This window comes from Hyperolius riggenbachi, chromosome 5, assembly GCF_040937935.1.
Source record: "Hyperolius riggenbachi isolate aHypRig1 chromosome 5, aHypRig1.pri, whole genome shotgun sequence".
NCBI lineage: Eukaryota > Metazoa > Chordata > Amphibia > Anura > Hyperoliidae > Hyperolius > Hyperolius riggenbachi.
The window spans coordinates 326,741,939-326,757,488 of NC_090650.1; the positions used below are offsets into that span (position 1 = coordinate 326,741,939).

Below are 15,550 nucleotides of genomic sequence, written 5' to 3' on the forward strand. Positions count from 1 at the left end.
TCCGACTCCGACTCCGACTCTGGGTACCCAAAATGGCTCCGACTCCGACTCCTCGACTCCGACTCCTTAGTCTAATACTTAACAGGGCTGTGGATTTTGTACAAAAATCAGACGACTCCGCCCCCCGACTCCTCAGTTTATGAAATCAACGACTCCAACTCCGACTCCCCAAAATTGCCCCGACTCCGATTCCAACTCCGACTCCACAGCCCTGCTCTGTACAGTGCTGAGGAAAGATGTTGGCACTATATAAATAATAATAATATTTATATTTATCTATCAGCTGATCAAGCTGCTCACATGCTTCTCCAGGAGTTCTCCTAAGCATTGCAATCCTTAACCAGCACTCTGCAATTGAAAAAGTACCAAAAAGGTAGGTAAAAGAGTATTGTCAAAATTATTCCTGCGTGTGGACTTCCTGTAAATACAGTCATAGTACCACCCACACCCTACGTAAAAATAGAGGGTGAAAGGGCCAGATTTATAGAAAGGCCACAAAGGCCCATGCCTTGGGTGGCTGCAGCCCAAAGGGGCACCTGAACATGAAAGAGGGGTTGCTACATATGAAAGAGGAGGCTAAAATTGGGATACAATGCATAAAAAAGTGAAACTTATGCCCAAGGGAGCTTCATGAAACAAACGGGCTGCAGTACATGGTTGATACACATGGAAGAGGGAGCTGCACATGGAATGGGGGCTAAAATATACTTGGCCTAGGGGCAAAAACAGTGTAAATCTGGCCTTGGGTGAAAGTTTGTTTTCACATAAGGGGTTTGTGAGTGTTACTTGCAATTGTGTTATCTTAAAATTGCCACTTCTTGTATCTTAACATATTGATTTATATACATCACTTTGGACTGTGAATCATAATGATCAGAGCCGGATTTGGGCCAAGGCCACCTATGCCATGGCCACCTAGACCATGGCCTAGAGCACCACAGGAACAAGGGCACCAAAGCAGCAGTATAAACTGGTGCAGCATTTGCAAGCTTGCAAACGCTTAAATGCAGGGAGACCAGGCGAATGCTTGACTGCGGTACTCTGCTGCTAGTCACCTGTGCAGCAGACACCTCACTCTCTGAGCACGCTTGCATTGTGGCCGACGGCTATGGACTTGGGCAGCATAGGAGATGGAAAGGAAGAGGAAGCTTCTGCACTAAAGATGAGTGGAGAAATGAGTGACACTGATGGCTGCTGCGGTGTGAAGGTGAGCTGGCTACCTATACTGAAAGGGGGGTGGGAAAAGGAGGGATTGAAGAGAAACTCCGAGCAAGAATTTAACTTTATCCCAATTAGTAGCTGATACCCCCTTTTACATGAGAAATCTATTCCTTTTCACAAACAGACCATCAGGGGGCGCTGTATAACTGATATTGTGGTGAAACCCCTCCCACAAGAAGCTCTAAGTACCGAGGTACTTCTGGCAGTTTCCTGTCTCTGAACCCTGTAGCATAGTGGGAAATAGCTGTTTACAGCTGTTTCCAACTGCTAAAACAGCAAGCAGCAGCTACATCACTTGCCAGCAGTAAAAATGTCACCATGTGATAAATGTCAGAATATAAATCAGGGATTTAAAATATTTTACAATGGGCATACACTGACTAAATCATTTATACAAAATTATTGTAAAAATGAAGCACTTTTTTTATTACATTATTTTTACTGGAGTTCCTTTTTAAGGGAGTCATCTGGCTATCTATACTAGAAGTAAGGGGGGGGGTCATCAGGCTATCTATACTATAGGGAAGGGGGGAGGGGTCATCTCGCTACCTATACTGAAGGGGGGCGGCTGGTGACAGTGGCCTTGGGCGGTAAAGAGTACAAATCCAGCCTTGATAATGATACCGATAAACCAGTCTTGTGCTACCTGGAGATCTGCAGTGCTAGCTGGATGATCAAAACATGATAAGCTGACCACAATTCAAATGAGAGATCGCTGTATGGAAATACACTTTTAGTTTGGCCATGTAAGTGTGTTCTTCCCTTTAGAGAAGGAAGGAGAGAGAAAGAACAGCAATCCTCTCCTGGGATTTTCCTCCTGGGAAAATCAGCCTGGTCATTTACATTTTATTCAGAGTAAGAATGAGGATAGGAGGTCATTGGGAGGTCATAACAATCTGATGTCTACAGGTATTCTACCATTGCGTTCCCATGCACATTGCAGCATTTCTGTTATTCTTTACGTGTGCTTTAGGTCTTCTGCCCCAAACAATTCATCCGATTCACATGAAAACTAAACTCTAAGCCTTTTTCCCAGGAAATCTGCAGAATACATAATATAGCTCAGTGAAGTTAAAACGCATCATTGCTTCTTTGCATTAAGACTCCTCCGTTGGATTGTTGAATAAATGAACACTTCTGTAGGATTTATATTATCTCTCATTATAATATCTGCCACCATCTGGGCAGATAGTTTTAGTCAGACTCGGGCATTCTAAAATGTCACGCAAGTTCTGAAGACACATTTAATATGTACTGGGTAAGGAATGTCTCAAATATTTATGACCCTATTAAATCCCACAGTATTAATTCTGTAATTATTTTAAACCTATGTCAGACAAGATGGATACTTTGAATGACCCACTTCGCACGCTGGTCATTAATCTTTCGTAGGTATAAAGACTCCTTTCTGATTTTACTCACTGATTCTGCATCACTCAATGCTTTTTTATTTTATACGTGACTCCTACAAAAAAAAAATCCATTTAGAAATGGAATGTGCACAACGGAGGCGAGCCCTATTTCTTTTTTTTTTTTTACTTAAGTAACTGAGTAGCAGGGAGGATTTCCTGAACCTCTTTGGAAAAAGATTTTATAAACTGCAAAGGCAGCAATGCTTTTCAATCTGTGGAGGATGCTACGTATATCGGTAAAATATGACAGTGATATAAGGCATCATTAAAGATAGTGTTTTCAAAGTGGATGTCATTTATAACCAACTCAGAACATGCAACACTTCAATACATGCTGGCAAAGCTTTTCTTTATCTACTGAGTGAAATAATTGTGTATATTTTATCACCATATATGGAAGAAAGCACCTTCAGTGAGCCAGATAAGGCATATTTCTAGAATCGTGAGTGCTATGCTTAAAGAGGAAGTGTAGAGAAAAAAATGTCATGAATAAAAGCACTTATGTTTTTTTCAATAGCCATTTATAAATGATTTAGTCAGTGTTTGATCATTGTAAAATATTTCCTCACCCCCAATTTACATTCTGAAATTTATCACAGGTGGTGACATCTTTACTCCAGTCAGGTGATATCTGTGGAATGTTACTGAGAGTCCCAACGCCAGTATAAATATACCTGGTTTCCCAGAATAGTTTGTGTGTGAGTGTGTGTACTGCACTATTCTATGTGTTACTACAGTGCTTCTTTATAATATAATGTGCCATAGTTTATACTGAAACAATAAAAAAGAGCATGCATCTGGGCAGCACACGTCTTTTACACTTTAATATTGCTATGCTTCCATTTCATTTTGCAGTTGGCTGTGAATTTTCAAAACTGGCTAGCTCTTATTGGACATCTTTGCCAGAATTTCTACTCTGTTTAAAGGATGGACTGTACATAAGTTTACCATTTTCAATTCAGGTTTCAAATTATATGTTTGTTTTTTAACTTATTACTGTGACTACTGAAACTCCTTTATACAAATTGTTGCTCTAAGCCTTTTCCCAACAATGAGCAACATTAACCCATTCGCGTTCCGTCGTTTTCACGTGAGAAATGTTCACCTCCCATTCATTAGCCTATAACTTTATCACTACTTATCACAATTAACTGATGTATATCTTGTTTTTTTCCTCCACCAATTAGGCTTTCTTTGGGGGGTACATTTTGCTAAGAGCCACTTTACTGTAAATGCATTTTAACAGGAAGAATAAGAAAAAAATGGAAACATTAATTATTTCTCAGTTTTCAGCCATTATAGTTTTAAAATAATACATGCCTCCATAATTAAAACTCACGTATTGTATTTGCCCATATGTCCCGGTTATTGCACCGTTAAAATTATGTCCCTATCACAATGTATGGCGACAATATTTTATTTGGAAATAAAGGTGCATTTTTTCCATTTTGCATCTATCACTATTTACAAGTTTAAAATAAAAAAAATATAAAAATATTTCATCTATACATTGATATTTAAAAAGTTTAGACCCTTAGGTAAATATTTACATGTTTTTTTTTATTGTAATTTTTTTTTTTATAGTATACATTTTATTTGGGTAGTTTTGGGAGGGTGGGAGGTAAACAATAGATTTATAATGTAAATGTGTGTTAATTTTTATTTATTTTTTTACTTTCAGTTGTAGTATTACTTTTTGGCCACAAGATGGCGGCCATGAGTTTGTTTACATGACTACGTCCAGGAACCAAAATCGGTTAAAGTACAGTTTTGTGGTAAAAAAAAATAAAAATAATCAATTACTTGGTGGATAAATGATGTGACATGGCTAATAAATAAAAAAAGATACCCTACCCCTTACCGACATGAATGGCTGCAATTGATGGCTAACAAATGTCATCCCACTGAGTGGGAGGGGCTTGTGTCTACAACGAGCACAAGATTCTTGGATATAAGCCTGGCTTCAGGGGCATAAAAAGATAATTTGCATATTCTGCAGTGGTGCATTGTGTATAACCACGGTTACACACTTAAATCTGAAATTATTACAAATACCTTCTGTTTTAACCACTTAAGGACTAGGCCATTTTTACCTGATCTGTGCTGCCTGGATCAGGATAGAGTCAGGGCGACCAGACTTCCCCCCTTTTTTCCCCACTAGGTGGATGTCCTGCTGGGGGGTCCTGATCGCCGCCGGCTATTTTCGCCTTGCGGGGGGCTCCTAAAAGCCCCCCTCCGCAGCGATTTTCGGCCTCCCTGTCCTTTCCTCCTTCCCCTGGGAGGCGCAGGACGGAGATCCATCCTGCACCGCCTCTAATAGGCATCAGCCTTTCAGACTGCGGTGATCCCCGGCCAATCAGAGGCCAGGGATCGCCGATCTCCTTTACCAGTGCAGTATGATGTAAACAGCGGGGATTTCTTCCCCGCGCGTTTACATTTAGCCTGTGAGCCGCGATCGGAGGCTCGCAGGCTGTTCACGGAGACACTCTCCGTGAACTGACATGGAAAGGCCGCTTCCATGGGAAACCACTTGCGACCTGCCGACGCCTATCGGCGTTAGGTGGTCGTTAAGTGATTAAGAAGGCAAACCATACTAAGCATTGCTTTTTTAGTAAGAAGGCTTTTTGGTCTCTTTTGGTCCCCTATACTTTCCTAGTGGTTTTGGGTCACCCTGAGCTGCTTGGGTATTCAGTTATAGATAATAAATCTTTTTTTTTTTTTTTTTTCATACAGGTAAAAATATATTTTGTTGAATATGCATTTTAATAAATAAACAAGATAAAGGCACTATAATAAACATAAACAAGAAAGGAATATCCTGCGTATTCCCTTTAAGAAACACGAAGTTAAGCTAAAAAACTAAAATACGGTATGAACAATATAGCAGTGTAATTTTCTTCCAATTATAAGCCAGTCAATTCATTTTTACCCTCTCACATATACATATCTTAAATTGCGGGCCAATTTAAAGATGGAATCAATAAACAGCTTCTGTATTGATCTACAGACAAATGCAGTTTACAATTAAAATTTGCATTTACCACGTTCTGCAGATATCCATTAATATTTTATTGGCGAGTGAGAAAAAACACACAAAAGACTTATACTGCACTACAGGATGATGCAAAATACTATAATTTATTCTGTGCATGAAACAGGAGTTCTTCTGGTATTAAAAAAATAAAATAAGGCTGTTATTAAAGGAAAAAAAATGCATTCACTGATTACATTTCAATTTTTAGTGATATACTGTGTGAATAACTGTTCATCGGTGTCTGCCTTTTATTTTTCCTTCTGAAACCTTTTTTATTGGAATTAGAAAGAAATATAACATACTATATGTATACAGATGAACATAGAAACATTGTTTCTACCAGTGTCTGCATAGTGCCCTGCTTGACAAGGTAACATTCCATAAAACATTGACCTTCATTATAAATTACCATAAATTCAGAGCCATGCTACACGTCTTTCTGTAATTTAAATTTAGATTTAGAATTTTAAAAAGTTAGATGCTTACCCAAGAAGAGAGAAGCCTCTAGATTAGGGGTGTCAAGCTCAAATACAAAGTGGGCCGAAATTGTATACTGGGACCTAGTCGCGGGTCGAAATAGTACTCTGGGACCTAGTGGCAGGCCATCCTCAATGTCTACTGGCCACCTTCCTTCCTTATAAAGTTCTCTGGTGTCTAGTGGTTCTCCCTACCCTATACAGTTCCCTGGTGTCTAGAGACCCCCACCCTCCCCTATACAGTTCCCTAGTGTTTAGTGCTTTCCCCTTACCTCCTCATATGGCATCCCTGGTGTTCTAGGGCTTCACCTCCAATATAAATTCCCTGGTGGTCTAGAATTGGCCATACATAATGCAAAGTGGGGAAACCCCTTGAGGGCCAAATTTAATGGCTCTGAGGGCCAAATTTGGCCCGCGGTCCGGAGTTTGACAAGTATGTTCTAGATCCTACAGAGTGTTCTACTGCTTCCCACATCCTTCTGGATCCCATCGCTGCTACCCAGGATCCCCTTTTAGTTTATTGCCGTGCCCATTCCCGCTTGTAGATGAGCAGCTTTGGCTTACTGCACAAGTGCAGCCATACTCATGCAGGCGCAAAACGTACATACATGGTGGGAAGCATGGCCATGAGAACATACAGTACATGGCAAGCTTTTGTTGGTTATGTTCAGATTGTCCATGGGCAGCAAAGGTGAGATTGAGGATGGGAAACTTCTGGAGGACCCAGAGGATTCCCTCTACCAAGGTAAGTATCTAACTGTTTTGGGGGGAGGCTGCCTTGGGTTCACTTTAATGTTATTAGGTATTATGTTCCAAAATTGCCGACAAGTTCAATCTGCACCAGAAAAAGAGCTCTTGAACTAGTTTTCAGCACTTGCACTAATTCGTTAACTTTTACTGTCAGCAAACTTAGAGAATGCCTTCTGCTGGTTCCTGTTAGAACACGTGCAATGGTCAAGGCCAAATTTAACTTTTTCTGCCCCTCCACTGACTTTTTTGTGCCTCCACCATGTGCAGCATCACCCCTCCCTTTTCATTTTCAGCATCCTTTTCATGTGTAACATCCATGTGCAGCAATTTGAAGACACCCTACTCTATCTGCAAATCCTTATACATGTGGTCCATCTGCCCCACCAAGCAGTAGCCGCCCAGGGTTTTGACCTTTGTGACCTTTCCAGAAACCTGGCCCTGATAATGGCTCTATTTTATATGTTCATAAAAACATCTGAGAAAACTGAAAAAGTGTTTTCTACTATCCCTTACAATTTATGCACAATACATAGAACCAAAATGAATGCACTTTTAGGATCAGTGCATATGGATGGCTGAACTGCAAAGTTACTACACCACATATCTTGTAATTGGTGGTGACCACATGAAGCCAAGCCAGGAAAACCCCATGGCCAGTAGCAGTCGTTGTTTACGAGACAGTGATCAACCGTGTAGTTTGCATGCAGTTCCAAACCCACATTTCACATCTAGCAGGCGATCAGCTGTCCACCTTCATAGCATAGTACCAAGCTCCGGCTGTGAAGCGCCAAACCACTGCTACAGCTACATGCCACTACTACAGCTGCCTGATGAAGGAATGGCAGCAGCCTATGATGTTAAGTTTTAACCTGCTGAGCGGTCTGGACGAGCTCAGCTCGTCCAACACCGCCAGAGGCTGCCGCTCAGGCCCTGCTGGGCCGATTTTCGTCAAATAAAAAGCAGCACACGCAGCCGGCACTTTGCCAGCCGCGTGTGCTGCCTGATCGCCGCCGCTCTGCGGCGATCCGCTGCGAGCAGCGGCGAAAGAGGGTCCCCCCAGCCGCCTGAGCCCAGCGTAGCCGGAACAAAAAGTTCCGGCCAGCGCTAAGGGCTGGATCGGAGGCGGCTGACGTCAGGACGTCGGCTGACGTCGATGACGTCACTCCGCTCGTCGCTATGGCGACGATGTAAGCAAAACAAGGAAGGCCGCTCATTGCGGCCTTCCTTGTTTATTCTGGGCGCCGGAGGCGATCGGAAGATCGCCTCCGGAGCGCCCTCTAGTGGGCTTTCATGCAGCCAACTTTCAGTTGGCTGCATGAAATAGTTTTTTTTTTATTTAAAAAAAACCCTCCCGCAGCCACCCTGGCGATTTAATCAGAACGCCAGGGTGGTTAAACAGACAATTTGGGCATGAGCAGCGCTGTGGAAATTTGGGCGAGCCACGGGCGTCTATGAAAATACTAGCTGCAGCCGGAAAATTGTGCAACGGGTGGTGCCTCAAAAAATAGTCATGGTTCTGCTACGGTGTAATGAGAGTCTACAGGAAGGGTGGCAGGCATGCTGGGAACAGTAGTGCACTGGAGTTTGGCTACATTGGGGTAGGCAGTGTTAGGCATAGTTAGGGGAGGATTCTTGTTATGCATCGATAGGGGAGGTTTTTGTTAGGCACAGATAGGGGAGGGCTCGTGTGAGAGTAAGGGTACCGAGGGGTGTAATTTTACCACAATTCTACTATAGCGGATAGTACAATATCGGTAAATATACAATATTGGTAAAATTACTGATATTCTACTACAGCGGATAATAGAATACCGGTACATTTACCAATACAGTATTCTATTACCTCATGCCCATTTTTCTTGGCATCTTTTTTGAATAGCTGATCAGACTGTTACACAAGCTAACTTGTAAAAGTAACTGTAATCAGGGCCGTTTTTAGGCATAAGCAAACAAGGCAGATAGGAGGAGTGACAGCTGCAGAAGGGGGCACCACAGAACTATTCTTAGCACTCTGTTCTGTATGGGATTCTTACACAAAACTGCTAGTTCCATTGAGAAAGGCATAAGGCTTGATTCACAAAATGGTGCTAACTGTTAGCACGGCTGTTAGCACGGCTTTTTGCGCGTTTTAGCTCACTTTTTCCCCGCAAAAATTTGCGTTTGCATGTTAACGTGAGTTTTTCATGCGTTAACGTTCGTGCAATAAAGCAAATTTATCATGCGAACGTTAACGCCCAAACTTTTGTGCGCAAAAGCCGCTATCACGCGAAATTTCGCGCGAAGCACTTTTCACAGAGTGCTAACAGTTAGCACCGTTTTGTGAATCAAGGCTATAGATTGTAATTTTAATTTAACTTCAATGGGCTCTGCTGCTTACCATAAGAAAGGAGACCTAAATAGCATAACAATGATAATAGCAGGTAATTTTAATGTGCTAATTAAGCTGTATTTTTTTAAATTAAGCCTGTACTGATTATTATTATTTATTTATAAAGCGCCAACATATTCCGTGGCGCTGTACAATGTAAGAAAGCAAACAAGGGATACATAATGATACAGACAATGATATACTGTACATCAGATATAAACACTGATACAAGATACAGCACTGCTGATTACAATTTGATTTAACATGATGACTAAAATGTATAAATGTCTAACAGTGTGCAAGCAATTAAATTAATAACATTCCATGACACAAAAGGGTGAGAGCCCTGCCCTTGCGAGCTTACAATCTAAAGGAATGGGGTGGAAACAAGAGGTGGGGATGTATACAGTATATGTACAGGCAGTGAGTAATTAGGTTATTTAGTGGGTGCATGGCCTAAGCTAGAGAATATGCTTGTCGGAAAAGGTGGGTTTTGAGGGAGCGTTTAAAGATTTCAAAGGTGGGAGAGTGGCGGATGTGTTGTGGAAGGGCATTCCAGAGGAGGGGTGAGGCACGTGAGAAGTCTTGTACACGTGAATGTGAGGAGGTAATTGTAGAAGAGGATAGAAGAAGCTCATGTACAGATCTGAGATTGCGGTTGGGTTGGTATCTGGAGACTAGTGAGGAGATGTACAGGGGAGAGAGATTGTGGAGAGCTTTGTAGGTTAGGGTTAAGAGTTTGAACTGAATCCTTTCATTAATTGGTAGCCAGTGAAGAGCTTGACAGAGAAGGTCAGCAGAGGAAGATTTACAAGACATTATTCTAACCTGAAAAGATCAAGGCTGTACATAAACAGCATACATTTTTTTGTTTTGTTTTGCTTTTTTATAACGGGGCTACACCCACCTCATAACAATTATAAGAGGGATTTGTTATGTAGGTTCTGTGAGTTTGTTTTGTGAGGTGTACCTGGCCTGTTGATAATTTGTGTATCCTTTATACACTTATTTTGACAAACAATGTCATTTTTTTCAGTTTTTTTGCTACCTCCAAAAACAAATTAATTTAGACTATGATCTTCCTATTCACCCTCATAAAATTATGGAAAGAAAAGGGTACCTTGCCTGGGACACCAAAATGGCCAGAAACGACACTGGGCCAAATTCAATTCATTTTTTTCTCCTACGTTTTCTCCTAGCAAGAAGTTTTAAATCAGGATGATACCACTTATTGGCTAACTAAAAATGAATAAAAATAAGCAAGCTTTCGGCCTTGCAGCCTTCGTCTGGCTTACATCCTGTTCTGATGTACTGATGGCTAACACGGTACAATACCCTACTGCTGTTTTCTCCTAGGTCAGGGGTCTGCAACCTTTAAGACATAAAGAGCCACTTGGACCCGTTTCCGAAAAGAGAAAAAAACTGGGAGCCGCAAAACCATTATAAAACAAATCTAACACTGCATATATTGTTTCTTACCTTAATGCTATATACAGGATCAGATATGACCCCAATATGCACAAATCGTTAGCAGATATGACCCCAATATGCACAAATTGTTAGGAGATATGACCCCAATATGCACAAATCGTTAGCAGATATGACCCCAATATGCACAATCCTTCAGCAGATCTGACCCCAATATGCACAATCCTTCAGCAGATCTGACCCCAATATGCACAATCCTTCAGCAGATATGAAAAGAAAAACCCATTTACTCACCTAGTCAGAAGACCTCCTGTCACGATTTCCTCCTGTCCCGACCTCCTTGTGGCGCGCAACTCCCACGATCCTCTTCCTTCCCGACGTCACGTCCTGCCTGCATTACACTGCAGGGCTACGGGAAAATGGCCGCCCTAAGCCCCTCACTGCACCGGTCCGGCGGCCTCTCTGATAGGCTGCCGGCCAGCGGCAGCACACGTCACACGCGCGCCGCAGCCACTGACACACACTACCTGAGCCAGCAAAGGTGAAAAAGAGCCGCATGCGGCTCTGGAGCCACGGGTTGCCTACCCCTGTCCTAGGTTATATCATCTTTTCATTATCACCTCATTATCACCTCATTTCCATCCATCCCACTCACAAGCACATGCTCCCCCTACCCTGCGGTCTCTGGAATGCCAGATCCGTCCGCAATAAACTTACAGAGGTCCACAACCTCTTCCTCTCCAAATCCCTCACCATCCTCGCACTCACTGAGACATGGCTCACCCCCTCTGACTCTGCCGCAGAGGCTGCCCTCTCATACGGGGGGCTTCACCTCAGTCACACCCCCAGACCAGACAACAGGACCGGGGGAGGGGTGGGTCTGCTCCTCTCCCCATCCTGCACATTCCGTGTCCTCACTCCACCTTCCTCCCTACAATTCACATCATTTGAGGCCCACACTATCCGCCTCTACAATCCCCTCCCAGCCATTGTTGCAGTCTTATACCGCCCTCCAGGCTCCACACGACAATTTCTTGACAACCTTGCCTCCTGGCTCCCACACATCCTCTCCTCTGACCTCCCCACCATCATCCTCGGAGATTTCAATATACCCATCAATGAACCCAAGAACTCTGTTGCGACCCGGCTACTCACCATAGCCAACTCACATGGCCTAGTACAACACACCAACGCCCCCACTCACACTGCACGTCACACTCTCGACCTTATATTCACTAAATCCACCACCATTGCAGACCTCGACATCGCACCATTTCCACTCTCAGACCATTACCTTCTCGCCTTCAACCTCCTCACGGAAGGCACCTCCAAACTACCCGCCCACCCACCTGGTCGATGGCAGCGAGACCTACGCAAGCTCAACCCTGGCGTCCTTGCTGACTCCCTCCATGGCCTATCCTCCACTCTCCCCACCCTAACCTGTCCTAATCTTGCTGCAGCTCAGTATCACCAAATTCTCTCATCAGCCCTAGAGAAAGCTGCTCCACCAATATTCCGCCGCAACCGACCCCCTAACCCCCAGCCCTGGCGCACTACCCATACTCGCAACCTCCAGAGGGAAACACGCGCCACTGAACGAAAATGGCGGAAAACTCGACTAAACCAGGATTTCCTACAGTACAAGACTAACCTGCAGCAGTTCCACACTGCCCTTGCTCATGCGAAGCAGGAATACTTTACCAAGCTCATCGGAGCACAAGCTTCCAATCCCCGGCGTCTTTTTAGCACCTTCAACTCCCTGCTTAAACCCACCCCCCCACCTTCTGTTTCCTCCCTCTCTGCCACAGATTTAGCCACCCACTTCACCAACAAAATAGTCTCCATCCGTCAGGAAATATCCAATCTTCAATCTTCACCTCCCACCTGCTCACAACCTACTCCTTCTCCACCCTATCCTCCCCTCACCTCCTTCACTCCTACTACCACTGAGGAGGTCAACCACCTACTGCAGACTTCCCATACCACTACCTCCCCCCTTGACCCTATCCCTTCTGATCTACTTCAGCCTCACTTCACGGATCTGGCCCCAGTCCTCACTACCATGTTTAACCTCTCCCTATCCACAGGCACCTTCCCCTCAGACTTCAAGCAGGCCACTGTACTGCCTCTGCTCAAGAAACCCTCCCTCGACCCCTCGCTACCCTCCAACTACCGCCCGATCTCCCTCCTCCCCTTCGCCTCAAAACTCCTTGAGCGTCTGGTTCACAAACGCCTGACCCAGTACCTCAATGCCAACTCACTACTAGACCCACTGCAATCTGGATTTCGGCCTGCCCACTCAACCGAAACGGCTCTCACCAAAGTGGTCAATGACCTTGCCTTAGCTAAAGCTGAAGGTAAATACACCATTCTCCTCCTCCTTGACCTTTCAGCAGCTTTTGATACAGTAGATCATCCCCTACTCCTCCAGTCCCTCCAATCCATGGGCATTCACGATCTCGCCCTGACCTGGCTTTCATCCTACCTCTCCAACCGCTCCTTCACGACCTCCTTCAATGAGTCCTCGTCCACCCCCAACCACCTCTCAGTGGGAGTCCCCCAAGGCTCGGTCCTTGGCCCCCTACTGTTCTCCCTATACACATCCTCCATTGGCAAGGTTATCTCCTCCATGGGTTTTAACTATCATCTGTATGCAGATGACACTCAAATCTATCTCCACACCCCTGACATATCCACCACTACCATGGACAAGGTCTCCTCCTGCCTATCTGCCATCTCCTCCTGGATGTCCGCTAGGTTCCTAAAACTAAATGTAGACAAAACGGAATTTATGATCTTCCCACCCCGGTCATCCCTGGACCTCCCAGATGTGCAGGTCACTGTTAACCACACTACTATTCACCCTACCTCTCAAGCCCGCTGTCTGGGTGTCACCCTGGACTCCGCACTCTCCTTCACTCCCCACATCCAAAACCTCACAAAGTCCTGCAACTTCCACCTTCGTAACATCTGTAAGATTCGCCCTTTCCTGACCCCTGCCACCACCAAACTCCTTATCCATGCCCTCATAATTTCCCGCCTCGACTACTGCAATGCCCTTCTGTCTGGACTCCCTAAGACCCGAATAGCCCCACTGCAGTCCATCATGAATGCGGCTGCCAGAATTATCCACTCCTCCCATCGCTCCACCAGGGCGGCTCCCCTCCGTGAATCCCTCCACTGGCTTCCTATCCAGTCCAGAATCAGATTCAAGATATTGTGTCTGACCTACAAATCTATCCACAAAACCTGTCCAACCTACATTTCTGATCTTACTCAGAGATACACACCAAGCCGCTCACTCCGCTCCTCCAATGAACTTCGCCTGACCGTCCCCCGCATCACCCAGTCCCATGCACGCCTCCAAGACTTCTCAAGAGCCGCTCCGACACTATGGAACTCCCTACCTCCACCCATTAGGGCAGCCCCCTCCTTCAACACCTTCAAGAAAGCCCTCAAAACTCACCTTTTCACTCTTGCCTACCACCCCTCACAATTGCTCTAAACCCACAGCCGAACTCTGGTCCCCTACCTCTCGTGTCCCTACCTCTCCCTCTAGATTGTAAGCCTTTGGGCAGGGTCCTCACTCCTTTTGTGTCCTACCTGATCATGCACCTCTATTACTGTGCACCCATGCTATGCATTTGAGTGAACCTAACTTGCCTAACTCCATGCTCCCATCCAGTGACTGACTAAGCATTACCTTGTACTCATACTGTGCTGTGTGATCTGGTTTTCTTGTATTCCTGTATTGTCATATTGCTGTTTGTCACCCCTAAATATTGTCTGTAACCTAAATTAATGTCCAGCGCTGCGTAATATGTTGGCGCTTTATAAATACAACAAATAAATAAATAAATAAATCTTATCATTAAAATGCCCTTTAAGCCACTAGCATGAAAGAACATACTCAGAATAATTTTTACAGTACTTTTGCACCTACATTTCTGTACTTTTTCAATTGCAGAGTGCTGAAACATTATGATGAACAGAAGATGAAGATTATCTCCTGATGAAAAAGTAGGAGAAAAAGTGAATTTGATCGGGCCGACTGACTGTAATGCTGATACAAAAATAATAGCACTAGTAAAATTGCTGAACATTTTTTATTGCCAAACACACACTGCCTGATAGGTTGTACAGTAGAGAGAGGAAGAGACACACTGTAGCTTACCTGTTGAGAATATTGTGCATGTTGAGGTCTCAGGGTGATGTTCACAGCAACATGCCAAAGTTGTTGGGTCTCGTCGTCTTGGCCGTACACCATGAACTCTGTCTGATCTGGTGAAATGTCAAATGTTCTCGCTGCAAATATCACTCCGTCATCATCGATCCGAAAATCTGTAGGGTTACTGGTCTCAAAATGTATCCTTCTTTGTTCACCGCAATCCGTAAACCTCACTGGAGAAAAAAAGAGGGCAAGAAAAAACAGTCAGAAAGTAGTAAAACAATCACCTAATCAATGGTGGAGCAAAGGGGAAATACTCTAGTGTAATGGAAAAGATAAAAGTCTGTTCAAGAGAAATGAAAACGAAAAAATACAGGTTGAAAAAGGATACATTTATCAACAGAATCATTATTGTTGATAGGACATATAGAAACACGAGTGGCTTTGAGAGTCATTAACTGACAGTGCTTTAGCATTCTTGGCCGAAGTACCTGCGTCACATATGTACTGCTATGCTGATATTATACTCTCAGCTTCCCTGTACCGAACGCAGTTCGCCATTGAAATTATAATAACCATCGTTATCATGATCAATTATTTTTAAATGCATACTGAAAGCAGCTGCAAAGAAATACATATTTATTCTGTAATTGCAAACACTGCAATTCAAAATCCAGGGCAATTTGTCGGAAA

The 15,550-nt window shown here is 43.9% G+C and overlaps 1 protein-coding gene across 3 annotated transcripts in view; it reads right to left on the reverse strand.

Moving 5' to 3' along the window:
- Positions 1–15,550, reverse strand: part of CDH2 (cadherin 2) — a 431,764-nt gene that overhangs the window by 85,335 nt on the left and 330,879 nt on the right. For all 3 annotated transcript variants that reach the window (XM_068237301.1, XM_068237303.1, XM_068237302.1), the window contains one exon: positions 14,864–15,090. In XM_068237301.1, the coding sequence (XP_068093402.1) occupies positions 14,864–15,090 (227 nt within the window). The remainder of the gene's footprint in view (positions 1–14,863; positions 15,091–15,550) is intronic.